This window comes from Fonsecaea erecta, assembly GCF_001651985.1.
Source record: "Fonsecaea erecta strain CBS 125763 chromosome Unknown Scaff5, whole genome shotgun sequence".
Lineage (NCBI taxonomy): Eukaryota > Fungi > Ascomycota > Eurotiomycetes > Chaetothyriales > Herpotrichiellaceae > Fonsecaea > Fonsecaea erecta.
The window spans coordinates 1,042,520-1,070,082 of record NW_017387248.1 but is presented as its reverse complement, the minus strand read 5'-3'; the positions used below and the strand labels follow the sequence as shown (position 1 = coordinate 1,070,082).

The 27,563-nt window shown below is 53.9% G+C and overlaps 12 protein-coding genes across 12 annotated transcripts; 4 read left to right on the top strand and 8 right to left on the bottom strand.

The window, feature by feature from the left end:
* Nucleotides 1-87: 87 nt before the first annotated feature.
* Nucleotides 88-2,082, bottom strand: AYL99_06452 (hypothetical protein; the record flags this gene model as incomplete). Its single annotated transcript, XM_018837961.1, has 1 exon — nucleotides 88-2,082. One exon carries the CDS (start codon nucleotides 2,080-2,082, stop codon nucleotides 88-90), a length of 1,995 nt encoding a protein of 664 aa, XP_018692521.1.
* Nucleotides 2,083-2,717: 635 nt separating this feature from the next.
* On the top strand, nucleotides 2,718-3,503 carry AYL99_06451 (hypothetical protein; the record flags this gene model as incomplete). The annotated part of the gene is made up of 1 exon (XM_018837960.1): nucleotides 2,718-3,503. One exon carries the CDS (start codon nucleotides 2,718-2,720, stop codon nucleotides 3,501-3,503), a length of 786 nt encoding a protein of 261 aa, XP_018692520.1.
* Nucleotides 3,504-3,551: 48 nt separating this feature from the next.
* AYL99_06450 (hypothetical protein) lies at nucleotides 3,552-4,619 on the bottom strand (the record flags this gene model as incomplete). Its single annotated transcript, XM_018837959.1, has 1 exon — nucleotides 3,552-4,619. One exon carries the CDS (start codon nucleotides 4,617-4,619, stop codon nucleotides 3,552-3,554), a length of 1,068 nt encoding a protein of 355 aa, XP_018692519.1.
* Nucleotides 4,620-5,333: 714 nt separating this feature from the next.
* AYL99_06449 (hypothetical protein) lies at nucleotides 5,334-7,223 on the top strand (the record flags this gene model as incomplete). The annotated part of the gene is made up of 7 exons (XM_018837958.1): nucleotides 5,334-5,507; nucleotides 5,557-5,607; nucleotides 5,655-5,784; nucleotides 5,833-5,973; nucleotides 6,021-6,617; nucleotides 6,676-6,931; nucleotides 6,989-7,223. The coding sequence occupies 7 exons, from the start codon at nucleotides 5,334-5,336 to the stop codon at nucleotides 7,221-7,223; spliced, it is 1,584 nt and encodes a 527-aa protein (XP_018692518.1).
* A 158-nt stretch (nucleotides 7,224-7,381) lies between these two features.
* Nucleotides 7,382-8,641, bottom strand: AYL99_06448 (hypothetical protein; the record flags this gene model as incomplete). Its single annotated transcript, XM_018837957.1, has 1 exon — nucleotides 7,382-8,641. One exon carries the CDS (start codon nucleotides 8,639-8,641, stop codon nucleotides 7,382-7,384), a length of 1,260 nt encoding a protein of 419 aa, XP_018692517.1.
* Nucleotides 8,642-9,432: 791 nt separating this feature from the next.
* Nucleotides 9,433-10,943, bottom strand: AYL99_06447 (hypothetical protein; the record flags this gene model as incomplete). The annotated part of the gene is made up of 2 exons (XM_018837956.1): nucleotides 9,433-10,065; nucleotides 10,125-10,943. The coding sequence occupies 2 exons, from the start codon at nucleotides 10,941-10,943 to the stop codon at nucleotides 9,433-9,435; spliced, it is 1,452 nt and encodes a 483-aa protein (XP_018692516.1).
* Nucleotides 10,944-11,844: 901 nt separating this feature from the next.
* Nucleotides 11,845-14,002, top strand: AYL99_06446 (hypothetical protein; the record flags this gene model as incomplete). The annotated part of the gene is made up of 4 exons (XM_018837955.1): nucleotides 11,845-11,851; nucleotides 11,915-12,295; nucleotides 12,363-12,433; nucleotides 12,515-14,002. The coding sequence occupies 4 exons, from the start codon at nucleotides 11,845-11,847 to the stop codon at nucleotides 14,000-14,002; spliced, it is 1,947 nt and encodes a 648-aa protein (XP_018692515.1).
* A 722-nt stretch (nucleotides 14,003-14,724) lies between these two features.
* AYL99_06445 (hypothetical protein) lies at nucleotides 14,725-17,074 on the top strand (the record flags this gene model as incomplete). Its single annotated transcript, XM_018837954.1, has 8 exons — nucleotides 14,725-14,940; nucleotides 14,997-15,036; nucleotides 15,096-15,200; nucleotides 15,261-15,439; nucleotides 15,503-15,992; nucleotides 16,048-16,153; nucleotides 16,228-16,618; nucleotides 16,733-17,074. 8 exons carry the CDS (start codon nucleotides 14,725-14,727, stop codon nucleotides 17,072-17,074), a joined length of 1,869 nt encoding a protein of 622 aa, XP_018692514.1.
* An 840-nt stretch (nucleotides 17,075-17,914) lies between these two features.
* Nucleotides 17,915-20,410, bottom strand: AYL99_06444 (hypothetical protein; the record flags this gene model as incomplete). The annotated part of the gene is made up of 1 exon (XM_018837953.1): nucleotides 17,915-20,410. One exon carries the CDS (start codon nucleotides 20,408-20,410, stop codon nucleotides 17,915-17,917), a length of 2,496 nt encoding a protein of 831 aa, XP_018692513.1.
* A 417-nt stretch (nucleotides 20,411-20,827) lies between these two features.
* AYL99_06443 (hypothetical protein) lies at nucleotides 20,828-21,119 on the bottom strand (the record flags this gene model as incomplete). Its single annotated transcript, XM_018837952.1, has 2 exons — nucleotides 20,828-21,030; nucleotides 21,098-21,119. The coding sequence occupies 2 exons, from the start codon at nucleotides 21,117-21,119 to the stop codon at nucleotides 20,828-20,830; spliced, it is 225 nt and encodes a 74-aa protein (XP_018692512.1).
* Nucleotides 21,120-21,535: 416 nt separating this feature from the next.
* On the bottom strand, nucleotides 21,536-22,852 carry AYL99_06442 (hypothetical protein; the record flags this gene model as incomplete). The annotated part of the gene is made up of 2 exons (XM_018837951.1): nucleotides 21,536-22,633; nucleotides 22,745-22,852. 2 exons carry the CDS (start codon nucleotides 22,850-22,852, stop codon nucleotides 21,536-21,538), a joined length of 1,206 nt encoding a protein of 401 aa, XP_018692511.1.
* Nucleotides 22,853-23,722: 870 nt separating this feature from the next.
* Nucleotides 23,723-24,776, bottom strand: AYL99_06441 (hypothetical protein; the record flags this gene model as incomplete). The annotated part of the gene is made up of 3 exons (XM_018837950.1): nucleotides 23,723-24,300; nucleotides 24,360-24,437; nucleotides 24,494-24,776. The coding sequence occupies 3 exons, from the start codon at nucleotides 24,774-24,776 to the stop codon at nucleotides 23,723-23,725; spliced, it is 939 nt and encodes a 312-aa protein (XP_018692510.1).
* Nucleotides 24,777-27,563: the final 2,787 nt, after the last annotated feature.

Genomic DNA, 27,563 nt, shown 5'->3' with positions numbered 1-27,563 from the left:
AAAAAAGAAGGGAGGCCAGTAGCTGTCAAGAATAACATTCACCTGACAGCTGTCATCCTTTAGATTAGTCCTCAGGACTCCGTTGTATCATAATCCAGCCTGATTAAGAAGCGAATCTAGTCTACCGAGCGCCATGCACATCAGAGAGCTGCCCCATCCGCCGCTGCCAGCGATAATGCGAATGGCGCGCTTCCAGCGGGAAATCAGGTCGCTCACCTCTGCGCGAGTCCCGTCCCCGGACTCGGTCATGAGCAGGAGCTGCACCAGGAACGTGCTGACGATGGCAAAGTTGCCCTGCGACCAGGAATGCCAGAACGCGTTCCACGGGCCGATGAAGGACACCATGTTCTCCAACAGCTCGACAGTCTCTCGCGCGCAGTTGACCGAGCCGGTCATGACGGCGGCGGCTGCCGACTTATAGCTTTCGACCGGTGAGCCGCTGGTGCCGCCGCATTGGACGGGTCGGAGGAGGGCGCGGAAGAGGACGATGGACACGACACACGCCGCGAGGTGCACGGACGCGCTCATGCCCGGCTCGTCGCCGGAGTTGAGAGGCAGATCTGCCTTCAAACTCTGCCGGCAGTCGCTGAGAGCAGAGCGAAGGGGGCGGGCAAACTCGAGGGACTTGAACAAGTCCGAGGCAGTCTGCTTTGCCGCACGGATCGTGTAATAAGTTTCGTGGATCTGGGAGAGAAGATGCGTCAGAAGCACGAGTCGGTCAAACTCGTTGCCGTATCCCGTAACAGCCTCGTAATCCCCAGGCTTCCCGTCTCCTGACCTTGGCAGGGGCGCATCATAGTCGTCAGACCCTATCGATCGTCCCCCAGGCGAGTCCACGCTCACCCATATATCCATAGTAAACGTAGCCCACCAGAGCCGGTTTCTAAGCCGCTTCTCTGCCAAGGGAATATTCCATCCGCTGCAGTCGTATTGTAGGCCAAGAGACTTGGCCATGGTGACTGCGATCGCCGTGAGCCAGGAATATGTTGGCGTCAGCCCCTGATGCTGGATAGTTGGACCTTTCTGCAGCAGAAGCAGACAGGCTTGCAGGGCTTCAATGGAAGGCGAGCTCGCCTCCTGCAACAAGGCTGCAATCGCGATCGAGTACAGCTCCTCACGTTTGCCGTTTGCGTCTGTCAGAGTGGCACTCAGGTAATCATTGTGTATGGCAAATGGCAGCGCCGTTGCAAACACCGAAGCATACAGAGCAAGTGAGGCCGTATCCTGAGGAGGATCGTCTTGAGCTTCGCTGTAGGCTCCGTCACTTTGCTGGAGGATGGGGAACAAAGGCTGGACAAAACGAAAATACAGTCTGAGCAGCTCATCGCGTTGCTTCCCCAAGAGCAGACCCTCTATGTCCGACCACGACGCACGTTCCATCCACGACTTGCCGTTGAGCAGAAAAGGCGGATCCTCTCTCACCATCAATAAATGAGGACTTTCGCCGGCCAATGAGTCGTCATTGCGGTCTCTGGTACTTCTCAAGCGGACTCGGGATATCTCGAGCTGAGATGTCCCTTTCATCAACTCCGTCATTACATGGCGGTTCAGATGGCCCGTATCCGGCGGGACCTGAGACCGATGGAGGGTGCTTGAGTCGTGATACCTGGCGTCTCCGGGGGACGGACGCACGCTCACCTGCGGCTGGAAATGGCGAGGGCTCGTGCTCGCGTGGCGCCCATCAGAGGCCGGCGGCTGTGGAGGATGTGTGGGCGACCTTTGGTTCTGGAACGTCGGACTCCCGTCCTCGGCCAGATCCAGATTGTCGAAGATGGTGCTGTCGAACGCGTCCACGGGAAACTCTTCCCAGGTCGTCTGCGATATTGACGCCGCTAGACCATCCGGCTGCGGCAGGTAATGATGATGGTGGTGGTGGTTCGGCATCGAAGAGGAGAACCCCCGCCGTCGCTTGTTGTTCGGCCCTTTCTGGAACGTGCAGGTGCTCCCTCGACTCTCGCAGAAGGCGCACGGCGGCGAGGTCTCAATGCGGCACGCTATCTTCCGCCCTCGACAGGCGTCGCAGGGTCGATCACGCCGCGAGCGGAACGGTCGGGGACCTTCCTGGCGACTGGACAGGTCCATTGGGATGGCGTAGGGCGCATCCTTGAGGCCTGTCACGGAGAGACTGCATGATTTCCAAGGGAGCGGAGAGGGAAGGATGGAACGATACGATGGGAGGAGAATGTGTGTTTCTCGCGGGGGAGAGCGGGAATTGTTATCTCAAAGCGGCTAGTCAAAGTCGTTTGATAACGACGACGACGGTCTCTCTCTTCGGGCAGTTGCCCGAGCTTGGACATGGCTGGCTCCCTCCTCGCTCCTACTGCTCTATAGTTGTCGTCGACAGAAGTCAATTGTGCGTGAACAATGAGCCGCCTCCAAGCATGAAGCTTCTTATAAAGCTGCCACCCTGACGCCTTCGTTGTCGGGCTTCACGAGGTTTCGATATTGACGTCGCGCATCTCCGGGACCCCTTCTCCCACGCATGTTGCCCGTAAGGAGCGTCGATAAGAGGCCTCAGAGAAGTCGCCGTCGCAAAGCTGCCGAACGAAGCTGGCTTGAGGAACTCCATCTACTGCGACGCAACTCCACCGTCTCCTATAGAGATGCTGGGTCCATCAGGTCAGGTAAGAGCAAAATGCTATATAACCACAGGGAGCCCCCTTTCCAGTACGCTTGAACCCAGACGAACAAGTAAAGAGAAACTGTATGACCACAAGATGCCTTCGTTTCGCTCTTTAATCCAGAACAAAGCGTGCCTGATCGGGACCTTCGTCAGTTTCAATGACCCGTACAGCGCCCAGATCCTGGCACAGTGCGGCTTCGACTGGCTCATGATCGATATGGAACACTCGCCGCTCTCAGCACAGGAAATTACAGCCATGGTGCATTCCACTGTGGCGGCTTCGGCGGGAAATTGCGCGCCCATCGTCCGGATTCCCTCGCACGGCGTCGAATGGATTAAATGGGCGTTGGACAGCGGTGCCAGCGGCATCATTGTTCCCATGGTGAACACCAAGCAGGAAGTTGACGGCGTCATCAAACGAGCACTATATCCCCCAGCAGGGCAAAGAAGCTATGGGCCTTTTCGAACACCCTTTGCTGAGATCCCCGCCCCGCCGGACGTGGCCGACTACAAGCGGAAACGGTCACCGGAGGTTATGATCTTACCAATGATCGAATCGAAAGAGGCGGTAGAGAACGCCGAGGACATCATTGGAACGGATGGCGTGCACGGCATCTTCATCGGCCCTGTTGATCTGAGACACTCACTGGGCTTCGAGGGATCAACGGGGGAAGAACCAGAATACATCGCAGCCTTGCAGAAAGTGCTTCAAGTGGGCAAAAAGTTTGCAAAACCTATCGGGATTCTTGGCTCACAAGCTGCGGTCCCTGGTCTCGCAAAAATAGGATTCAGCTTCATCATGTTACCGGGGGGAGATGCAGGTATCCTGGCAGAAGCGGCCTCAGCGCTGCTCAAGGCGTCAAAAGAGTCCATTAGCTAGATCACAATCTATGCTGGTGCGCCAGTTATATTGTCGAAATGCCCTCCTTCAATCTTGCGAGCCTTCATTTCCAGGGCCTACCATCTCAACTGCCGTGTGCTTCATGTAGGGAATCTGTTCTTCGTTCCACTGAGCGACCAGCTTGGCGATCTCCTCTCCAGAAAAGTCGCCCTTCTCGATTCGTTCCCTCAGTAGCCGGGCACGCTTCTCGAGAACATCAAGACGGTAAGTCGACCACTGCTTGAACAGTTGGTCGTGGCGACTGCTTTTCTTGACATTGCCGAGATTGCTAACATCCTTCAGACTCGGGTCTCGTGGGCGGAACGAAGTAACCATAGTTACACGCTCTCCGGTTCCGATGGCTCTCAATGCGATATGCTCGATACAGCCTCCTTGCATCATCACAGCCCAGCCCACTTGTGGCCCTCTGATCTTGGCAATGGTACCGTCTCCCTTTCTGAGGCCAGTCTCACCACCGATCATGTTGGATGGGTCGGACAGCATGCAAACACAGACCCAGGGATACGAATCTGTGTGCCACCGACCAACTGAAGAGAGTTCCTCTGACTGGTCAATGACCGGAAGAGGAGTTGAAGGTGCCTGGTTAGGAGGCATTGCGGGCGGCAGCGCGGCGTCTAGCGGCATGCCATCCTCCAGGGCATCGACTTGGACGTTGATGTGGGCGATTTCGTAGTCGAAGACAACATCGAGATCAACACCCGCGGCTTCAGAGCAGGCCTTGATGACTTCCTTGCTACGCCATGCGGCATCAACGAACGGAGTATCTTGCGAATATCCCCTCATTTTATAGCAATTCTTCTTCGTCCTGTTGCCATGCTTGTTCACGACTTCTTTGCGGAAGAGGTCTGCCCGCATCTGCTTGACACCCTCAAGCGTGAACAACGGGAACGGCTCCGTAATGGCGACAGGCGAGATGGCATCTTTTTCCGACAATAGCAGCTCCTTCAAAGTAATGATGCTTTTTGGAGGCTCAAAGCACATATGTTTGGCAGGATCGAAGCGAACGGGAGCCGGAGGGCTGGAAACAAGAGGCTCGACCTTGACAAACGCATGGTCGACAGTTGGCAAGGGAAGAACACTGGTCTCGGCGGCCATGATGGGTGAACGGTTGGATACTGTGGTGCTGCGACTTTGTGAGTTTGGCTCTTGCTCTAGCTTACCTCGATCTTATAGACATGCCCCAGCCGTCAACTATCCCGCAAACTCTAGGATATTGGAGGCATGGCCGTCACAACGGGGAGCTTCATTGCCGGGAGATAGGTCATGTTTAGCTTTACGAGCTTCCTGTCGTCTGGAGTAGTGGAAGGGGAAGACGATTCCCGTATGGACGGGCAAGCAGACGGCGAACCGAAAATCGATCTGGCGGGCATCTCCTTCTTCAACGGTTCTTGCGCTAAGCTCATTTCGTGTTGTCGGAATCTCACTGCGACCGTGAGATAAGCTCCTTCGCCGAGCGATATTGCCCGTGATAGTCTCTCCTTCGACCGGGCGTTTCCCTATCTTGGGGAGGGCTTGGGGCCTCTCCAATGAGGATATGCAGCCTTGGCCGTCCACGGGCAACCGGATAGCTGGTTCCTTTGGTTCTATACCAAAATTCCACACTATCCACGTCCCCCATGTTTATCACAATGGAGGACATGGAGCCGTGGCAAGATCCCGTGGGCCTATCAAGGCAGATATGATAGGACCGAAAGTCAACCACGAGGAGATGAACCACCGATTTAATACAAAAGAACGGCCCTTTTCTGCCGGGCATGCACCAGACTTCTCCCGAGTTCAGTACTTCGACTTTAGAAAACAGGAGGCATCATGGGTATGGACAAAGAGACCAATGTTGGGACTGCGAGCCCAGTCTCAGAGGAGGTAGCCGAAGTGGGCTCCATTCGAGAGCTGAAGTCGTTGCATACGGATGGTCTCGACCCGATTTTTGAGCATCAAGCTCGACTCGTGAACCATGCTGTCCAAAAAATTGGCATGGGCAAGGTAATACCAAGAGACGCCACACATCATTGATGCGAATTGACATTTTCAGTATCAATGGGCCCTGTTCTTCCTCTGTGGGTATGGTTGGTTGTGTGATCAGGTAAGTCTCAAGACACCGCTCTGTTCAACGCAGGCTGATTGTTTTAGCTCTGGCAAACGACCGTCTCAGATGCGCTCGCTCAAGTAGCCGTCGAATTCACCCCGAAGCATTCAGCGTTCTTGTCTCTTGCCTTGATCGCTGGATTGGTTGTTGGAGCAACTTTCTGGGGGTTTGGATGTGAGATATCTCTGTCCGACCCATATGAGAGTACGCTGACTGTCATAGGTGATCTGATTGGGAGACGGCTGGCGTTCAATTTAACCCTGCTGATTGCCGGAGTTTTCGGCACCGCTGCAGGAGCCGCCAACAGCTTTGTGTCGTGTGCCGTTCTTGTCTCCTTCTGCGGCTTTGGCGTTGGAGGAAATTGTAAGTTCACAGGACTGAACTTTGCAGAGCTTCCACTGATCGTACAGTGCCCGTCGACTCTGCCGTCTTCCTGGAATTCCTTCCCGGCACTCACCAGTACCTGCTCGAAATATTGGCCGTTTGGTGGTCCGTCGGGCAATTTATCCCAGCAGGAGTGGCATGGGGATTTCTTCCCAACTTTTCGTGCAGCGCCGACACCCCAGTTGGGCAATGCCACAAGAAGGACAACATGGGATGGAGATACTTGATGTACACCATGGGTGGCATCACCCTCGCTGCTTTCTTTGCCCGCTTCGTCTTCTTCCGACTTCGCGAGAGCCCACGTTATCTGATTGGTCAGGGACGATACCAGGAAGCCATCGACGTTCTCAACGATGTTGCCAACTACAACGGCACCACGCAGCCTCTGACTGTTGAGGATCTGCTGCAAGTCGAGAGAGACTATGCCAGCTCTGGGCATCCTGCGGCCACCAAGAGGCCAACGTCCTGGGAACGCACCCTGGCGCAATTCCGACCCGGCGGCTTCAAGCACCTTCGAGCCTTGTTCGCGACTAAGAAGCTGGCCTACAGCACAGCACTCATCATCTTCGTATGGGGCTGCATAGGACTTGCGAGTCCCCTCTACTCGAACTTCCTGCCTGAATGTAAGCATCAGGACGTATCTGGAGAGATAATGTGAGAACAGTGCTAATATCGGAATAGATTTGGCGTTGCATGGAGCACAGAGTGGCTCCAGTAGCATCAACATCACATACCGCAACAACTTCATCATCATCGCATGCTCAATTCCTGGCACTCTGATGGCAGGGTGGTTCATTGGACTGCCATATATTGGCAGAAGAGGCACGCTCGGGATTTCCCTGATCTTGACATCGGTCTTCTTGTTCGCCTTTACCGCGGCGAGGACCCAAGCATCAATCCTTGCTTTCAACTCTATAACCAGCTTCGTGTCGTACATGTGAGTACCTGTGTCAGGATCTTCGGTATTCGACTTGTGCGCTGACTTGTAATGCAGTATGTGGGGTGCGTTGTACTGCTACACACCGGAAGTCATCCCCAGCGTGCACCGAGGAACAGGTTGCGGCCTGGCGGCGGCATTCAATCGAATCTGTGGTCTCATGGCACCCATCATCGCAACCTATGTCGGCTATACAAACACTCCCATCTTCGTCTCGGCGAGTTTGTACATCGTTGCTGGGCTGGTGAGCTTCCTCTTCCCGTATGAGACAGCCGGAAAGGCCAGTCTATAGCGCGCACGATGCGAGATAGATTTGTATTCGTTCCATTTTAGGTCTAGCTTGATGGAGCCGTACCACTATAGAAGGAGATATAGCCGGGACCAATCACTTGTTGAGGTTGTTCACCTCATAAGTTGCCAATTCCGATTGAGTCGGTTCTCTTCTCGGTTTCAAGCAGGAGGCGTGAATCCCAAGTCCTGCAGGGACCACGGTCTGAGCTCTGCGAGATCATCCGGGTCTTTTTCGCCCACGGGGTTTGCAAACTCAAACAGGAATTGCAGCATCCATTTGTCCATGCGGAAGGACGTCTCTTTATATTTCTGGCACGCTTTGTGAAACTCGCGGAACCGCGTGAAGCACACGTCCAAGGTGGGCCAGAACGTCTGCAGGCGTGTCAAGATCTCAAAGTTCCTTTCCAGCCGCGATCGCGCAGCTCTGATTTGTACCTCGTTGGTGCTGAAGAGCAGGATGTGGAGTTGGACGGTTGACGCAATGACCAAGACGTGCCCGACCATTGTGTAGTATACCTCGCAGCCTGGGGTGGAATATGCCCGGTACAGGATCTCGCAGAGCCCGATCGAGTGGCCCTTGCATTTGTCTGCGTAATATCGCGCATGAATGGTATCGTCATATGAATCCTCGTGCAAGTATGGGTAGTACAGTAACTGCCCGTAGTGGTAGTAGCCCAGGTACACAGCCACGAACATTGGACCGAGCCCAATTGTGGCGTAACGTGACAGGTTTGCATGGGTGTCCTGCAGCCCGACGGGCAAGTTGTTGTACCAGCCTTCTAACTTGGCAGTGAGTGCATCAACGGCTTCCTGGTGATGGATGCTGAGGTGGGAATGGGACGCCGCCAGTTCATTGACAGTGCTGATCTCAAACAGGATCGCATTCAGCTTGATCATCTGTGTCAGCAGCGATGCGCTCGACTCCTGCAGGCTGGATGGGCTTGGGACGTCAAAGCCATCGGAGCGCAGTCCGTGAAACACTGTCTCTTCCATTGGATAGGGAACGTCATTTCTGGGCGTCAGCATTCGCGGGATCCGGACACCCCTTGAAGACCAGACGTCAATCATACAGAGCGTCCACCACGCTCGCCGATTCACCTCCTGCTCGGCGCGAGATGGAACGGCCATGTTGGGAAGGTCCAGCAAGAGCGCATTCCGACAGGCCACACTGTAGAAGACAGCCTCAGCCGCAGCCTCCCCTTCCGTGATGACATAGGCGCCCAGAAGGACAGCCGCCTGCAACGTCGTCAAGGAGACTTCTCGCGGGTTGAAGAGATGCTCAGCTTCTAAGGCATATGGCCTGCCCCGGATCCGTGGATCAATTCCGGCGAAGAAAGGATCTTCTGAAAACCTCGCCGAGAGACTGATCATAGCAAACAGGATAACCGTTGGGACTGTGCCGTTGACGACATCTTCCATCACGCTGGGTGGATGGAAGAGGGAGTGAAAGGTATCATGAATGTAGCGGAAATATAGCTCCACAAGCTCTATGCAGAGAGGACGGGATGGTATTTCCGTCCTGATGCTCTGGCACCGAGTCATACCCGATACAACATTGTCAGGAGTACTGGTCGGTGATTGTCCAGGCCAACTTCCGTTGGTCTGGAAGGCAGGCGCAAAGGAGCAGTTGAGGTTGCGGGAGCTACAGTAGCCACATGGCGAACCACGGACGGTGACTTCACATTTCCGACGACGAGTTCTGAGGGAGATTTAGACTTCAAGATCGCAAAGGGGTTTAGAAACACGCACCGACAAACGACACATGCAGTAGGAGGACGCATGGTCTGGGACTGATACTCTTGGGTCGAGGTGCGAGGCGAGTCGTTGGCTCAAGGACGGGGAAGCATGATGAGGGTTCGACAGAGATCGGAAGCCTTCTGCACAGATCAATCCGACACATATTCTAGCATCGATCGGAAGCTGTATCAATGCAATGATATGGCTGCCACAAATGCGGGGTTGGATATTACATGGAAAGATGAATGGGACGGATGGAAGCGGGGAAAGAACAGGCCTATGAGACATGCCGCCAGCGGGTTTCTTTTCCGAGACGAAAGAAATCAAGAACTGAGAGAAAGTGGCAAGGCAGTATCCCTGGCAGGATGGCTACCTGGTATTGACCTCCATCTATTCCATCTATATAGAAACCCGAGACCGCAAAATCTCGATTGTCTACTGGTGTGTCTACCCTTGATCCATCCCATCCATACTCACAGCTCGTCCTTGGTCGTTGCATATCTGGGGGAGCCGCCGCTCAAGTTCCGCAGTCTGAACATGCGAATGCCGTGTCGGGGAACATGAGCTCGCAGAACGTCATGCTTTGGGCCAATGCTACCCACACGCTTGCCCAAGAGCCGCAAGTCAGCCTTAGCCAAACCCTCCTTATACGGTGTCTGAGTCGCGTTATACCAGGAGCTCTTGTGTTGGGCTTTCCCATTGAGGATCTGTTTGGCTGTAGAGTCATCCATGCGGTCGGCCCACAGGTCGTAAATGTCGTATTCCTCCATGGTCTGCGGCGCCGAGCCTTCGGGCCCTTCGTGCAGAAAGATATCGTTGAGGGTCGTTGTCATTTCAAGACCCTCGTCAGCAGCATTGAGGAAGATGACAACTTGGTCGTGCAGCCAAAGAGGGCCACTCCAGATTTGAATCTCGCCTTGTCCGTACCTGTCCTTCTTGACCTCTCGATCATGGAATATTTGAGCGACCGATTTTCCGAGAGGGTCTTGACTGACCGCAATGACGGCCGGATTATTCAGGATGGTCAAGGCTTCGGGCGACAGTTTGCGAATGTCGGTGCCGATCAGCAGCGGAGATTTCAGAGCAGCCCACATCGAAAAGTGTGCCTACATGCCAGGGATTAGTCAAAGGACGGACGATGAAGCCCACAACCGGTGTACCATACTTTGTATTCTTCATCCGTCATCCCACCCTGTCCGACTTCCAGCATATCCAAATCGTTCCAGCCACCAAACTGGCCCCGATCGACGTAGGGTGCAACTTTGTTGATGATATTCATGACCGAGCAGTGAGTGCCTGGTGCGACACAGTGCGGATCTCGAGGATCATCGCACGCACACAGAGCATCTGGACGATTGAAGTGGTCGTAGATGTCGCCGGATACTCGCCAGGAATTGGCAATGGACATACCCCAAGTGTGCACATAGTCCTCTCCCCAAGAACATAGCGAATAAAGAATTGGCCGACCAGTAGCATTGAGAGCCTTCGCCATCTTGTTGTAACGGTTGAAGGAAATTTCAGGATAGCCAAATCGGCCACGATGGTAACAATTGTCGTATTTCAGGTAGTCGACATCCCATGACGCCCAGATATCTGCATCTTTCTCCTCATTGTCCAGCGAGCCCTCGTATCTGGCACACGTCATCTCTCCAGCACTCGAATACATGCCAAACAGGAGACCCATGTCGTGGAGTTGACCAGCGATCCATTTCATGCCGTCGGGGAACTTTTTCGCATCGTGTCGAAGATAGCCACCTGCGTCGCGACCATCCGACCAGCAGTCGTCAAGGACGACATACCGATAGCCCACGTCCTTCAAGCCGCTATCCAGCAACACTTTCGACGTCTCGAGCAACAGCGATTGTGAGACATCACAACCCAGGGAATTCCAGTTGTTCCATCCCATCTGAGGCGTTCTAGCCAGACCATTGTTGACAGCATACACCGAAGTGGCTAGGATGGTGGGGGCGAACAGAAGTAACATCGTCTATGGGTTGAAGGAATGTTTGAATACACAATAGGTCATCTGGGTTGGCACAGAGACGCTCAGATCGTCATTTTATAGAACGAGAATCACACCGGGGATTGCACCTTCAACTCTGCCGTAGGATCCGGCGTTGGGGGACATCTCAGCATGACGCAGCGTCTGTATGGATCAGAGAAGTCGTTGGAGCTGGAGGGGCGTCTGGCCACAATCGAGGGTGATGAATGGAAAGGTCTTCGTGGAGGCGGTCACACAAGGAACGGCATGTTGCCATACGAAAAGAACCGAGTCAACGAGCGGACGAATGAGGAATAGAACAGCGGCATTTGTGTCTGGTGTCGATCAACCCTTCAGACGGTTGGTGGTTGGTGGTTGGTGTCAGTCCTCCGCAGTTAAGACTCTCGCTGTCACTTTGCGGCGTTTGTCAATTCCGCCGCCAACAAACTTGCCGAGACTGTGAGCCAATCACGTGCAATCAATCCCGCCGCCCCCCTTTTCCCCTTTTCCCGCTTTCCCGAGTTTTCCTGCGCCAACATGCATTCCCCGTCATTTCTCATCACCACCACATCCGAGTCCATCTGTTTCTCCGAGCGCTGGACTAGCGCGCAAAGGCAAAAATCCGGACGTGTCGTTGTGTTTTCACGTTTCCATCTACCCCATAAGCACGAAGCAATACAGCCTCTCTCCCCAATGGCACGTCCATGACCCACACAATCTGGGGTCTTTACCCGTGGATTCCGTCCCCTCGCGTCTTTTCGCCATTGGCCTAGTTCTGCCCAACATTACGCATCAATATCTTTACGCGACAGGAGGCTCCGTTCGCGGCTCTAACCGCTCGCTTCGCAGCTAACGAGGGGGGTTGACCATTCCTGTGAGCGGTGAGGATGCCCTGCAGACTGCAATGGACAGTAAGGACTCCGAGCTGAAGAATACTCCTACCAACCTCGAATGTACCTGACCGCGATATCCAGACCCTGATTCCGTACCCAGCACTCCATCGAGGATAAGTCTTGAGGACGACGACCATTCAGGCGACCGCCCGCTGTTGGCCAATGCAGAGGCGGCCGATGAGAATGTCCAAGTACGAGACTTCTCCCATGATGGAAGCGCGAGACAGTTACCCTCGCGCCGTGAGTGGCGTGGCAGCAGAGCGGAAGAGGGGAATAGCACGCTTGACCGAGCTGCCTTGAATCATTCCCATTTTGAGCACAGCTTGACCGTACGAGAAGCCATCAAAGCGTACCCAATGGCCGTATTCTGGTCCCTAGCCGTCAGCACGTGTGTGATTATGGAGGGCTTTGACAGCATCCTGGTCCCCAATTTCTATGCTTATCCAACCTTTCAACGAAAATGTACGTCGCTTCTCCTTCCCGTTAATTCGCTCTTCCGAGCTGCTGGATGCTGAGGATGCTCTTGCAGATGGCGAATTCGTTGGAGTTACGGAACAGACGAAGTCCGGGTATCAGCTCAGTGCGACTTGGATGGCCGCAGTAAGTCTCGGAATTTCCTACACTGCGCTCCAAGCATGCTTGAAACATGAACATGTGGTGAAGGCTAATCACAAACCGCAGATTGGAACGGCGTCGGGCGTCGGCGCCGTCCTGGGCACAGTATTGAATGGCTATCTGGTTGACCGACTTGGCCAGAAGCGAGTTCTCCTTGGCGCCCTGTGCGTCCTCGCTTGCCTCATCTTCATGACTTTCTTTGCCCCCAACATAGAGGTCCTGATGATCGGGCAATTCTTATGTGGTTTCCCTTGGGGAATCTTTGCCACGGTCGCGCCATCTTACTCCAGCGAAGTGCTCCCCATGGCACTCCGGGCTTACCTGTCGAGTTTCACAAATATGAGTTTCATAATCGGACAGATTATCTGTGCGATCGTGCTGAGGATCTTTCTGGAAAGGGACGACGAATGGGGATTTCGAATACCGTTCGGATTTCAATGGATATGGCCGGCTTTCCTCATTCCTCTGTTGTCGTTTGCGCCAGAATCACCCTGGTATCTCGTCCGGAAGGGCCGTCTCGAGGAGGCTGAGAAATCACTCCGACGCCTCCAGTCGCGCACAGCAAAGATTGATCCCAAAGACACGCTCGCGGACATCATCCACACCAATAACCTAGAACAGTCGTTGCAGATTGGCACGTCTTACACCGACTGCTTCCGGGGATTCGAACTCCGACGAACCGAGATCGCCTGCATGTGTTTTGCAGGTCAAAACTTCTCTGGGCTCTCCTTCGGGTATAATGCGACATATTTCTACGAGCAGGTCGGGCTCAGTGCAGAAACAACGTATACCTTGAGTCTCTTTGGGACGGGGTTGGCGCTGCTCTCGACTTTGGCGAACTGGTTCCTCGTCATGCCCTACTTCGGTCGTCGAAGAATTTACACCACTTCGATGCTGGTCATGGCTCTCATCCTCTATGTCATTGGTGTCTTAAACGTCTGGACCTCCCACGTGTTCGTCGCCTTCACACAGGCGCTGCTAACCCTCGTGTGGACCATAGTGTTTCAACTTTCAGTGGGCCAATTAGGGTGGTCCATCCCTGGAGAAGTCTCTTCTACTCGACTTCGGACCAAGACTATATGTCTCGCGCGCAATGCTTATTATCTCGTTGGTTTTATAGGAGGGGTGGTCCAGCCGTACATGATGAACCCGCAAGCATTGAATTGGAGCGGTTACACGGGCTTATTTTGGGGCACCACAGCCATGCTCACGTGGGTGTGGGCCTGGTACAGGCTGCCCGAGACGAAAGACAGGACTTATGAAGAGCTGGACATTTTGTTCTCAAAGAGGATCGACGCGCGAGATTTTGAATCGACCAACGTCTACGCCTCGGACGAGAACGAAATGCAGCGCTTGACGAGGAAAGCATGCAATGATACGGCGGCCGACGGGGATACAGAGTGGGATATTGTAGATCAGCGCGAGCGATCGACCAATACCGACGAGGTTGAGGGAAGCGGCCGGGGCGCTAGTGCTTTTCGAGGGGTGGGCGACGATGAAGAGCGGCTGCTAGGGGGAATCGAGCCCGGGGAAGACGTTGACGGGAAGGGTTAGTTCACATTGAGCTTTCTGGTCTGGAATACGATCTAGGAAGAAGCTTGTGCATATACTCCGCACGGCAGCTGGACGACGCAATGGGAGCTCTCTATCTATTTCCCGATCCCTGCGGAAAATGGGTTCTATGTTCGAGAGGCACGACTGACTTGAGCTGCTAGAATCGGGCCGAAAGAAGATGCGACGACTAAAGGTCTTGGACTCGACGATGCCACCCACTTTTCTCCCCCGCATCGCTTCGGCCCTGTGGACACCTTCTCGGCGCCATCCACGCCTTCGACACGTTCTAGGCTGAGGCTGATCGACCCTTCGTTGGTAGCACTAGTGGTTTTACTGGCGACGGACCTTGCCTGCCAACCGCCGTTCTGTGCTGCTTCCTCCAACGTGCCTTCAACCATCAGCAAATCATACGACTCCAAGCCCGCCGTTGTCCGCCACCATCGGCGTTGTGTGGCTTCACCTCGTTGTATTCCCCCAAATCTTGCTGAGTGCAGGAGACACTGACAACAGCACGCACCATGGCGGCTTTATTTGCTTTTGGCGGGAATGGACCCGATTCTGCGATACACGCTGACGAAAGACTCCTGCGACTGAGGAGGAGAAAAACAACTATAACTACCAGCTTGCCCCAATGCTCGGTGCTGGGAGTATCGCAACAACTCTGAGGCGAAAAACGTGCAAAACCTTATCCAATTCCAAAGATACACTCACACTATCGCAGAATGTCGGAAAAAGGGCAGGATGTCATCCACTCCGAAGAGCCCAACGGCAACTTCGATCGCACATGGCGGGAGGAGCAGTGGGGGGACAAGAACCTGAGTGTCGCGGCTCAGGATGTCGCCAGGGACGAGAAGGACATGACAATCCCCCAGGCCATCAAGATCTACAAGAAAGCCATCTTGTGGAGCTTGGTTATTTCAACCTGCGTCATCATGGAAGTAAGTCCGCCGCAGTCAGAAGACTCTTTTACTCAGCGTCAATCTGACTGGATTAGGGATATGATACGAATCTCCTGGGCAACTTCTACGCATACCGTGGGTGGCATTGAGAGTCCCATCTCAAACTTACATTCATGGACTGATCATCCGTATAGCATCCTTCCAGAGAAAGTATGGTGACTGGGTTGGCATCTCGAAACAGACGCCCACTGGCTATTCGCTGACTGCTGGTTGGCAGTCTGGTCTGGGGCAAGGTAGTGGTGAGTTTTCAACGACAAAATACTGTGCTCCAGAGCATCGGTCGTTAACAACCATCACAGGCTGCGGTTCCATCTTAGGCACAATCCTCAACGGGTGGCTGGTCACGGCATTCGGTCCTCGCAAAGTCTTGCTGTGCACCTTGTCTGTCATGACCTGCTTCCTCTTCATCGTTTTCTTCGCGCCCAGCAAGGAAGTACTCCTCGTGGGCGAGATTCTGCTGGGGTTCGAATGGGGCATCGTAAGCCATCAATGCCTGTTCCCATTCAAGGTCTCAATGCCAAATACTGATCCGCTCTCTCAGTTCGCCACCACAGCTCCGGCCTACGCCTCGGAGGTGCTCCCGCTGCAGCTGCGCGTCTTCTTCACCTCGTACGTGAACATGTGTTTCATCATCGGCCAGTTCATCTCCGGGGGCGTGCTGCGCGGCCTGGTTGGTCGTAACGACCAGTGGGGGTACAGGATCCCTTTCGCGGTCCAGTGGCTGTGGCCGGCGTTCCTCATCCCTTTGATCTGGTTCGCCCCGGAGTCGCCGTACCACCTGGTCCGCCACAACAGGCTCGAAGAGGCTGAGAGGTCGATTCGCAGACTGCAGGCCCCCGGTCCCGGTCTGGACCCCAAGAGAACTCTCGCAACCATCGTTTACACGAATAACCTGGAAGAGCAACTCGCCGTGGGAACGTCGTATTTTGACTGTTTCCGCGGGTTTGAGAGACGCCGGACCGAGATCGCCTGCGTGGTCTTTGGAGGTCAACTCGTGTGTGGGCTCTGCTTTGCCTATGCTTCAACATACTGTGAGTTTGTTCCTTCCAACAGACGCAGATCTTTTCACTCCTAATACGCTCGCAGTCTTCCAACAAGTCGGCCTGGACACCAAGGCAGCTTACTCCTTGGGCGTTGGAGCCAACGGGCTCGCGCTCCTGGCCTGCTTCGCCAACTGGTTTCTGCTCATGCCGTAAGTCAAGACAAATTTTCATTATCCCGACTTCCTCCCATCCGCCTCACATTCTGACGCTGCAAATTTCCCAGATATTTCGGCCGTCGCACCGTGTACGTGTGGGGGATGTTCGCCATGGCCGTGGAGCTGTGCCTGATCGGCATCCTCAACGTGTGGACCGACCGTCCCTCCGTGGCGTGGACGCAGGCCGTGCTGACCCTCGTGTGGACCGTGACATTCCAGCTCAGCGCCGGCCAGCTGGGCTGGGCGCTGCCCGCGGAGATCGGGTCGACCCGGCTGCGACAGAAGACCGTGTGCCTCGCGCGCAACGTGTCCAACATCACGGGAGTCATCGGCGGCACCCTCGAGAACTTCTTCATGAACCCCAACGCCTGGAATCTGCAGGGCTACACGGGCTTCGTGTGGGGCGGATGTGCCTGGCTCGTGTTCATCTGGGCGTTCTTCCGACTGCCAGAGACAAAGGTACGTTTGTTATTCTCTCCTCTCCCCCTTTCGCCCCCTCCCATTCCAGGCACGCAACAAAAGCTCTCGATACCGACGAAAAACTAATCACTCTCTCTCGACGCTGATATCCAGGACCGCACCTTCCACGAACTCGATATCCTGTTCGCGAAGAACATCCCGGCGCGCCAGTTCCGGACGACCCAGATCGACGCCTTCGACGAGCACGCCCAGAACCAGCTCGCCGCGCGGTACAACTCGTTCTCGGTGGACCGTGACGGTGACGGCCACAGCCGCCTGCAGTCGCCACGCCGCCCGTCCTTCGTGCCCGCCGTGACCGATCTGCTGGCGAGCCACGGCCGCGCCGAGGACGCGCTAGCGCAGCGCAGGGGCTCGATGGTCACAGCCGCGACGCCGAATGGGTCGCGCAGACCGTCCATCGCCCCCGCTGTCACGGAGTATTTGAAGACTCATTGAGGTTTCTGACCAGGGGGTGGGGGAAATTGATGCGACTCTCCTCCTGTTAGGAACTAACTGTTGTAGTTAGTCGCAGCGATGGGAGAAAGGATATTAAGGCAGCACGTTCAATGCAGCGGATTTACTTATGAGTCGCGTATGGAAAACTTCGATGTATCGGGTGGGTACTACCGGTTGGTGGGTGTTATGGCGCGAGCAGCTGTACCGTGCCGTGCTTTGTTTTCTCCTCTTGATCCTGCTGCCCTTCTCTCTGTCTCATACTAGTACGTGACTCTTTGTATATATATTTATGTGATTGTGTGTGTGTGTGAGAGAGAGAGAGAGAGAGTCCAGCTATATATAGCGCATGGTACATTAAACGAAGCTGTCGCGCCCGACTCCGGATTTTACAATGTTCTGAACAGGAATGTCATGGCACCATTACATCGATAGACGGGGGCTTCTTCCAAAGTAAGCCTCCCTTTCCATACGGGTTCCTGTCTGTTTCGCCGCAAGGTGTGAGTGAACAGCACGGCTGATTTGTTGTATTGATAATATACAAGTATAAAACAAAATATGGCTACAAAGTCACACAGCCAGCCCTGGGTAGGTGGACAGGGACTGCGACAAGGATTGCCCGGGCAGCACATAAACACCGCGTGTCCGGTGGGATATCGTTCATGCAATGCACCAACCACCCACTCACTGATCACAAGGGGTGTCCTTTATATCGTTCGTTGATGACCCGCAGATGTTTTGCCTCCAACCCAGCACATCCGACTTTCTCCTTCCGACACAGGTTGCAAGTGCTTCAGGGATACTATGTCCTTTACCCCTCCTAATCGACCCCTTTACTCAAAGTCAGAGAGCCATCTTGGCCATAGGGGCCTTCACCGGGTCTCTGTCTAGTCGTTTGACTATGTCCAGGGCAGCCTGCACAAACACAGGCAAATCCGGTTGTGTCAACGTGGGAGAGCACAGCAAGGGTCGCTCTGCAAGACGAATCTCTTGTCTCGTAGCAGTCGTGCCGGTGTATGTGACGTGGTCCAAGCAGAAAGACTTTGCTGTGGGCTTGGTCGTGCGCGTGGAGGTCGACTTGGGACTAGACTTGGTCCTAGAGAGCTTGAAGGACTCCATCAAGAAGAGCCGCGAATCAATGTCGATGACGTCTACTGACCGGAGAATATATTCCTGTTTCTTCTCGGCCATCCCTCGAGAGCTTTTCTTGCCTGCTGTCGCTGCTTCTCGGTGAGTACCCTGCTTTTCGTCTTTACCGACGACGCGCTGAGCCCCTTTGTGCGCCTCTCGCAAATCGGGGTGTACTTGTAGGCCGACAAATGGCAGAAACACCCAATCCGAAGAACTGTGACCTTGCGCATTGCCGACATAGGCACGCAGGGCATTCGTCAAGAGTTGTACGGTGTCGCTCTCGGAAGATCCAGGGTAGACGAGGTCTTGCTTGAGCCGTTGCGTGAATTGCACGTCCACGTGAGAGTGTGGACACAGCACCGTAAAATGCTTTTCTTGGTGAATGGCCGATACCCGAATGATTTTGAGTCGGGGTCGCTGTCCACCAACAGCCTCGCCTGCGGTGACAAACACCTCAAAAGACGGCAAGTCTTTCGAGATTGGAACGGGTGAAAGCTCAAGACGCAGTATAGCCCGGGTGTGTTTGTCAATATCCTGTGAAGGGTTTCGTGGGTGATCAACCCATGGTTCCATCAACGCAAGGTGTTGTGCCAAAAAAGCCCCCCCTCCGACGAAATGTTGTCTCTGAGTTCCGTACGTTTTCTCTGGTTGCTCTGTTCTTGCTTCTGTGGAACCTTCACTGATTGACCCTTGACCACCCAGAGTGGTGGACGAAGGAGGACCATCATTGACAGTGCCCGTCGCAGAGTGTGGAAGCTCTTGCATCAAAGCTTGCCCAAATTTGGCTGTCACATCATAGTAGAGTTCCTGACGACTGTCCGCATTGCGAAGTCCAGAGACCTGATCAAAGGCATCCTGGAGACCTTGCAGAACCGGTGCAAGTGCGATATCTGTGCGAGTGCCAGCATTGGAAGTCTGCAAACCTGGGGTGGTAGACACCAGCCTCAGCCACGGAGACTGATGGAATAGCGCAGGAAATTCAGGAGGAGTCGGGAAAGGCTGGTGGGTAGACGCCGATGTGTCCATTCGCGGCCAGACGAGCGACTTCTCTGAAACATTCTCCATTGACACAGAAAGCAGGATCTCACGACGGGCTTGGTCAGCACCACGCTGATTGGCAAGGTGGACAATTCTGATGCACTGCTCGTCCATGCCGATAGTTAACCCTGGGTATTTCAGCTGGATTGATTTCAGGTATGAATTCAAGTAATTCCTTGTCGCAAGACTTTGGTACATGGCACGATGGGTGCCCTTCAACTGTATCACAATCTGTCCCAGATTCTTGGCGTAACGAGAAATCCTCTGCAGCGCTTGCTGGGCGTTGGCTTTGGATCCCATTGTTCTAATTTTAAATTGTGACGGATAAACATCGATCTGGACGTCAAACTCTTCGGCGATTGTCTTCAGCGGCTGACTGGGATGCATGAGGAGGTGGTCGAATTTGACGGGTTCAGTCAGGGTCAAGGCCATCTTCGACTGGCTGCTTGTGGAAACGACAGACTCATCGTGCACCGGAGTCGTGAAGCCCCAGACTTCTTCCACCAAATATTTGATGAGATCCCTCTTGTTGCATTTCTCCAGATCCTCTGGGAAAGAGAAATTGCCTCGGCGCAGGCGAATGTACTTTCTCAACTGCTGTTTCTGAAATCCACTATGCAGGTGCCTCTTTAATGTTGTCCACTCGTGCTTTTCTAGCTGCCCGCGCATCTTGCCCACCAAGGCGCGAACCTGCTCGATGTTCTCCGCCAGCTTCTGTCCGCTCAGCGGGACGTTCTCCGAGGCGATGGACTCTTGCAGTGTGCTCCCAAGCATCTTTTCCTTCCCTTCATCTTTGGGCACTTGAGGTATTCGACGATCTCTTGTGGGCAGGAGCAGCACCTCCGCAGGTTTGCCCAGGGAATTGACCCCGAGTTGCGCAGTGGGTTTGGGCTTCCATTTTCGAAAATTCAGACGTCGGAGGTTGTTAGGCCGAGACGGCAATGTAGCTTGGAGTTGCGCATCGATGCCTTCAGAGGAGGGTTTAGCGTCGTCCTCATGGACTTCGCCAACTTCTTCGTGCGGTAGTTGATGTGTCGCTACACTCTGCCATCGCCGTAGGCCCCGATTGTGGACGGACTCTGCACCGCTGGGTAGACTGAGGTTGACCCTGGCAAGATTTCTCTGGCATCGCAGGCAGATATTGACCGGGTTGGTCGCACGGGCTAACATATATGTCGTGCATAAAATGTCACGACTTACGATCAATTGATCAAAGGAAATGAACTCGAGAAAGATTTCGCGGTTGATCTCAAGATGGAGTTTCACGAAAAGATCTCCCGGAGTTTAGGCGAAGCTCACGTGCGTCCCCGCCCAAAGACTACTTTCACGTTTCGAATACTAACCAAATGATTGATCTGAGAGATCTGGTGTATCACAGCGGTGACAATTGGCCATGATCCTACTAGAAAGAGAAACAATGAGACTGGCGGTCCATTCGCCGAACAAAAAAGGAGGGGATGTAGGGCAATAAGATTCAACATCTGGCCGTCAAACTAGGTCATTGACTTCTGTCCCCCTGTTCGTCTCTGTAGTATATCATGTCTGGCTTCACCCCTGAATTTTGCCCTTTCCACCGCCCTTGACCTCTCACACATCATAGACCTGAAGTTGCGGTTGCATATCCCGGATCGGGTGACCGTTGTAGGAACCGCCTAGTTGGTAAGACTGTCCCAGACTCGCCATATTCGTATCCTGTAGATCCATGTTGTAAAAGCCGTCCTGATTTCTAGGATAGCTCATGATCGAGGCGTGATTGGTCGGAGGGGTCACGAGTTTACCAATAATGGAAGCTATCGGCTAGCAGCTGGTGTAGAAGCATGCTTCGCTGGACTATTACTGCCCCTCCTGTGGGCTCACATTCGACGACCGAATCAGCCATGATTGGCATATCAGACGACGAAGATGTGAGTCCATGAACCCTCCACCAGGACTGGAAGGCGTACCGATCCAGATGAGGTTCCGTTTGGGGCAGGGAGGCGAGAACCCAGATTCAAACCATCAGTCGACAGAGGAGAAATGGTTCAAGATATTTACGATGTTGTTCCCTGGCGATACTTGCCCGACACGGTCGCCTCATCTCGGCGCCGATGACATCCGCAGAGTGACAGGGCTGTCCCTCAAGCCTCACATATCTCGATCTCGCGACGACAGGGAGTTCAGAATGCTGTGACCAACGGGATACGCGACTAGGCAGGAAGGACGAAAAAGGTGAGGAGTCGCATCGTCTCAGGCGCAGATCAAATATTGAGAGATAAAACAACATACTCGAGGGCTTCCAACCCGCCTAGCAATTTATCATCTTACTCGGACTTGCCAGCTCCGTAAATCGTCTCTGAGATCAAATTCGGTAAGCTCGTGATACTCGGTGCGCTCACGCCGGCGATGATCCTGTTGGCTGGCGTGGACCTGCTGCTCGATGCTCGATCGGCCACTAACGGCGCCGGCGGCAGCTGTCTGCAAGGTAGCAGAATCTCGACTGGAGCCGCGCCGGTGGCTGTGGCTGTGCCCATGGGCACCAGCCGCTGCCTGGGGTGTCAAGAGTTGCCGCGGAGTGACCGGTCGTCTGTGTTCATCGCTTGAACTACTACCGTTCTCTTCGCGTGAACCAAATCGGGGAGACTGTTGCAGCTGTTGCTGCGGTGATTGTTGTTGCTGTTGTTGGTTGCTGGCCTTACTGCTCGACGAGTGCGGCCGTCCTCCGCCGTTTCCCCCAGCAAACAGATTCTCGATTAACTTATCCGGAGGCAGTTCTCCGGCTTGACAAGCCCACGTCGCTGCCAGTGTTCTTCGATAAATGTCCTGGGCTTCTGACAATTCTCTCGTCTTGCTGGTGATGCTTGGGATGTCGTCGCCTTCCCCGACCTCCGTCGTCAAAACTCCCGCGATGCCTCCGACCACCATCGCCGATCTCAGTGGAGGTGCGATGAAATTCGAGTCGCCCTCCGTCTGTCTCATTCTGATCCCGATCTTCAGCGTGCTGTTGACCTTGCTGTCTTGTAGGAGGTATCTCCTTGTAATGCTCCCGTCGTCGGCGTCATCCTGGGGATCGCGATCCGCCAGCGGGAGGTCGGACAGTCGAGTGTATTCCGCCAGGTTGAGTTTCACATTACCCAAATGTACACGACCACCTCTTCCGCCTTCATGAAACTCTTGTAGGACCTCAAAGTGGATGTCGCATTCCTGGAGCATGCCCGTCTTGTCGATGGTCATTCGCACCGGTATTTCCTTGCAGTAGTCCCATGTCGCCTTGTGTTCTTCGATCGGGGCCTTGTCGGTGCGTCCGCGGTGCTCTGCGGCGTTGGAGGAGGAGAGGTGCCATCTCACACAGACAGTTCCGTAGATCAAGGGGATATTGGTCAAATCGATGATGCGCAGGGTGAGATCGAATTTGGGCTACAACGATTAACCCTCTCGATCAGCAGCCATGTCGGAGAGAAGTATCAGTGGGGGCCGGTGGGTTGCGCAGAGGAGGACGACGGAAGGAACTCGCGGTGCATCACATACCTTGCGATTTTTGGGGACTGAGAATGTCAGATTGATCAGCGCTTGCTTCCGCAGCATATTCCTCGCAGCATGGGAGGAGGGATTTCCACCATCATCACCATTCGCCATCGATCAAAAAGAAAGCGTGAAGAACTCACCAAAGGCCTGCATGGTCAAGGAAGGGCACGGGACGTCACCTTCTTCTCACATGAGAGATGAGTAGCGAACAAAGCAAACGCGTCCCAGATGGCTCTTAGTGGGTTCCTTCCATTTCCGGCCGCAACCCTCTTGTTTTTGGTTCGCTGGTTCGAACACGGACGCAGAATTGCGTATGCGATGAGCTGCGAACATGGGACGGGATAAGCTTGTGAGAAGCGTGTGGAACAGCGGAGCGAGGCGAGGGTTGAGGTCGAGGTTGGGATGATCACGATGATGCAACCCCCGAACCGACGTTACCGGGCCGGGCGGACGAACGAGCTCCGAGAACTTCCATTGCAATCCTCTACCATCATTGCCCCATTTAGGGCCGCTTCCATAGTGAATGTTTAGCCTCCAAGCCGGTCGCAGGCGGCCTGTGCTTCAATACCTGGTGGTGACCCATATTATCTACGCTCGAGGTCGTCAAAACTGGGCACGTCGGTTGAGGAGGGTCCGCCATCATCCAGTGGGGGTACCGCGACCTCTATCGACTCGTTCTTCCATTTTCCACACATCGAGACAAGAGGACCATGTATCAAAATCGGCGATACGGAGTGTCGAACCCTAAATTCCGACGGCGAGCGTCATGCTTGAAAAAATCAAAATTGCTTGTAAGAGGCACCCTAAGCCGAAGGGTGCAGCCATTTGCCCCTCGCTTGACTCGCTGGTATCTGTCTATCTATTCTATGTCTAGCTTCCCCCAAAGCGCCGGGTGTGTAAACAGATTCCAAGTTCACCCAAGTCCTAGTAATATAGACATCGAATGAATAAACACCTTCGCTACGGCACTGCGCTGGATCTCTAGAACTTGTGCACTTCTTCCTTGGTATAGCCGAGCTCTCCGAGGATCCCGCCCAGGCTGCCCTGTGTCCAGCCAAAGCCGCCTTTGGCGCCTGCCACAGCTTCAATCATGGCAGGGGGCCCACTGACGAGAACCTTGACATTCCGTTCGTTCATCTTGTGGGGCATCACCTGGCTCAACATGGTCTTGTCCACGTAGCCTTGGTGGTAGCGACCCTCATTTTCTGGCGTGGTCTTGCTGATGGTGTAGGTTCTGGTGAAACGGTCTGGGAATTGCTGTGCAAGTTCGTCGAATTCGCTTTTCAGCAAAATATCCTCTTCCGAGTTGTTCGCATAGACCAGGGCGAGCTTGGTCTTGTCTTCAGGGTTGTTGAGGATAGCCCGGGTCAGTTGGTAGATCGGAGTGATACCCGAACCTCCGGCAATGAAGGTCATGGCTGAGTATTGATTTGGCTTGTAGTCGAACTCATGGAGTGGCTTGAACAACATTGAATCACCAGGTTTCAGAGAGTGCATTTTGCCGGATCCCTTGCCATTGGGATACTTCTTGACCATGAACGTCACATATCCGGGTTGGTCTTCACATTATGAGATCAGCCCCAAGTCCGTTTCAACGAAAAACCTATTCAGAACTTACCATTGGCGCTGACAGGTGTGTAGGGTCTGAAAACTGGAATCCAGGCTCCTTCGGGCGTGTGTCTGGTCAAAAGAGATGCTGGAGAAATGTCAGAGAGTCGAGATTTTCACGGGTGACGAGCAGTTTATACGTACTGACGGGGGGAATGCCGGTAATTGATGAATCATCAGGGAGAGCGAAAGTCAGCCTTTTGACATTGTGATTGACCATTTCAGCCTTCTCGAGCTTGAGCTCTGTGAAGCCCTTCCAGTTCATCTTCTTCAGTGCTGCCTTGGCATCTGAAGGAGGGGACTCGGCATGAACTGTGTTGAATTGGAAGAAGGTCGTGTTCCAGTAATGGCATGCTGTATATCCCGCTGTGGCACCAGCTGCCGCAACACCCACAACCTTGAGGGAAGGACGAATGTATGTTGACATATTGATTCTGGTCGTCCTGGACGTTGGAAAGCACGGGGTAATTATTAAAATACGCGGTTCCTGGTCGAAAAAAGAGCTATAAAATAGCACTTCAGGGGGATGACCGTAGTTGCCCCTGAGTAGAAAACAGGTCCACGAGCTGGTGAAAGAAGCACCTGAAAACCCAACGCTGCAACAAAGGGAGATATCTGCAAACAAGAACAACGACCACGGCCCAGAGGAAAGCTCAAAAGCGACGAAACTCGGTGAGAGGGAGAAGGATAGAATCCAGAACAAGTTGTTCAATATTTTTTGGTTGGTGAAAAAGGAAAAGCTAGGGTCCACGACTCAGCACATGTCGGGGCCCGGTCAGGGAAACACCGACATCGGAACTTGATTGGACAGAAAGCTGCACGTGCGGAGGAGAATTCCCCGAAGACGTCGACAAAGGCCCAGATCAGCCGGCCCTACGGATCTAAAAATACCCCTTATCTGCTTGGCACACAGCCTTGAGCCTGGAGCCTTTGGCCCCTTTTACCCTTTTGTCCCTTTTGCCCGCACCAAAAGCATTTCCAAAGTGTAGGGCTGACAAGGCTGTCTTGGGAAAAGGAGAGGGGGAAAGGAGCTTTTGAGAGAAGCCGCAGCCCTATCGCCGCTCGGATTTTAAACTGGTACCACTTTGCGCCGCTCTTCTCTCAAGTGTTAGAGGAGAAATTCCACTGAGTCATAGTATCGTTTGAGCCAAGGAGTACTTTGGGCTTGTCCCCTATTGCACAGTTTATTCTCCTTTCAACGGTCTCCTGATTTGGCTAGATAATGTACCCGCGGGCCTGTGGTCATTGCGAGTCTGGTCAGTAGCATTTGGCGATCAGATGTTTCTTGTCCCAGAAATGGTCAAGTTCACCAAGTCGTAGTGAGTTCCCATGGTGCAAACACTTCATTCCTCGCTTGAAGGTTGCCACCTATTTCTGGCGAGGGCAATGGACCGCTCTGTGCTCTCAACACTCCATTCCCTGTACACCGACCACTTGTTCGTCGAATTTAGCCGCAGTAGCAGGTACGTCTGAACAGATCTTTGGCCGGTGATCGCATTGTTGATGGATGCAACCTAACTGTAATACAATGCATTCATCATCGTTGGCGCGTTCAATGGGAAGTGGTACAAACACTCCCGCAGATGCATGTCGCGGGTGGTCGCTTTCCAGTGTAGTCTCTGAAGGCTGTCTTGTACAACCGGAAATGGGAATTAGAGGAGACTTCTGCCACTGAAGTGGCTGGATACATTGCCTACTCGTGGCAATCGGCACCACGTTCTGTTAACTCACATGTCATATTCGGGTAGATGGCCATGACCTGTGGTTCGACCCAACACTGTTTACGCAGCTTTGCGTCACGGGACAGCTGGTCGTCCCTCACCCATTTGCGCTTTCGTAAATAACATTGAAAATCTCGTTAGTGGTGGGCGCTGAATGTGAGTGACCTCAGCTGACAATGGACGCAAGTGAGATGAGACATGGGAACCACGGCGCCAAGCATCAGAGTTCACAGCAACCGGATTTGGTCAAGGACATGAGCCCCGGTTGACTTCCAGAATCTGAACATGTCATAGCTTTGCCAACAGCAAAACAACACTGGACGATTCCGAGTCAATTTGAGAGGAGCTCACGGAGCAATCATCCGGCAGCGGTGACCGAGGAAGCCGTTCATCAGACATATGCTCTTGTTGCAGACACGAGGCCAAGGGTCACCGGTTACATTGTCCAAGGCCGGGTAAAGCATGAGAAGGGTGACTGAACTGGGATATTAGCCGCTCGGAGATGTGCACAACAGGCATGCGAGAACACAATGGTAATGCGCAACACTCCCCAAATAGATGTTGCGCCGCTCCCGCATCTTGCGTCCTGTGCCTCGTCATCCTTCTCATGGCTCGTGCCCAATTTTTTGTCCTCGGTCATGGTCTCCATGAAAGATGTCAGGAGCGAAGAGGATCCCTCTCGAGATCGACAGCACCAAAGGTGGCGAAGCCTCTGCCTGAGGTACTTTTGAGCCTCGGAAAAGCAAGTCAGCCGAGCACTAAGGCTACGACAACCACGTGATCGGACAGACCGATGAGGCGTGAGGCGTGAGGCGTGAGGCGATGCGGCTTCGCAACGTATTTGAATCATGCAACGTGCACAGCCACAAGAACTTGTTCACCTGGTCGGCCACCGCGCGCTGGCCAGGGATCGCCCTGTTTCCCAACCTCGCTTTCCCCGGGTGGTCGATCTCATCAGCATCTTGCTTGCCTCGGTGCCTCTCCATTTTTTTTTTAGCTTCTTTCTTCGTGGAGACGCACTGCACTGTCGTCACTGTTTGGGATACCTGGGCTGAAACATGCAGCTTGTCGATCTAGAAACAAATGTCGGCGGCTGCTGCGACAAACTTGTATCTTGTCCCTCCAGCCCGTCAAACCAGTCTGCTCGCCGTTGGAGCAGGTGGGCACGGCACAAACTGTTGTCACATGATGCTATGCCACAGGCAAGTGAAAAACCAGTGCAGCCAATCAGAGTGTGTAGCAGGGATGTTGAGATAAAGTGCCACGCCAGTGTCCGTGATCAGCAGCCAATGCCTTTGCAGAAGTGCCTTCCGACGAGGATCACCTCAGCTGTCCTGCGCCAGCTAACTCGGGCGGATTTGCAACAACCCAGCATCCTGTGTCAACGAGTGGTTGTGCATGCCTTTTGCCTTCCGCCAGTCATCAAACCGCCCCGAGTCCGGCCATCATGATTTCTGAACTCTGTCCGTTCGGCGAGCTTCTGGCCTGTGCCC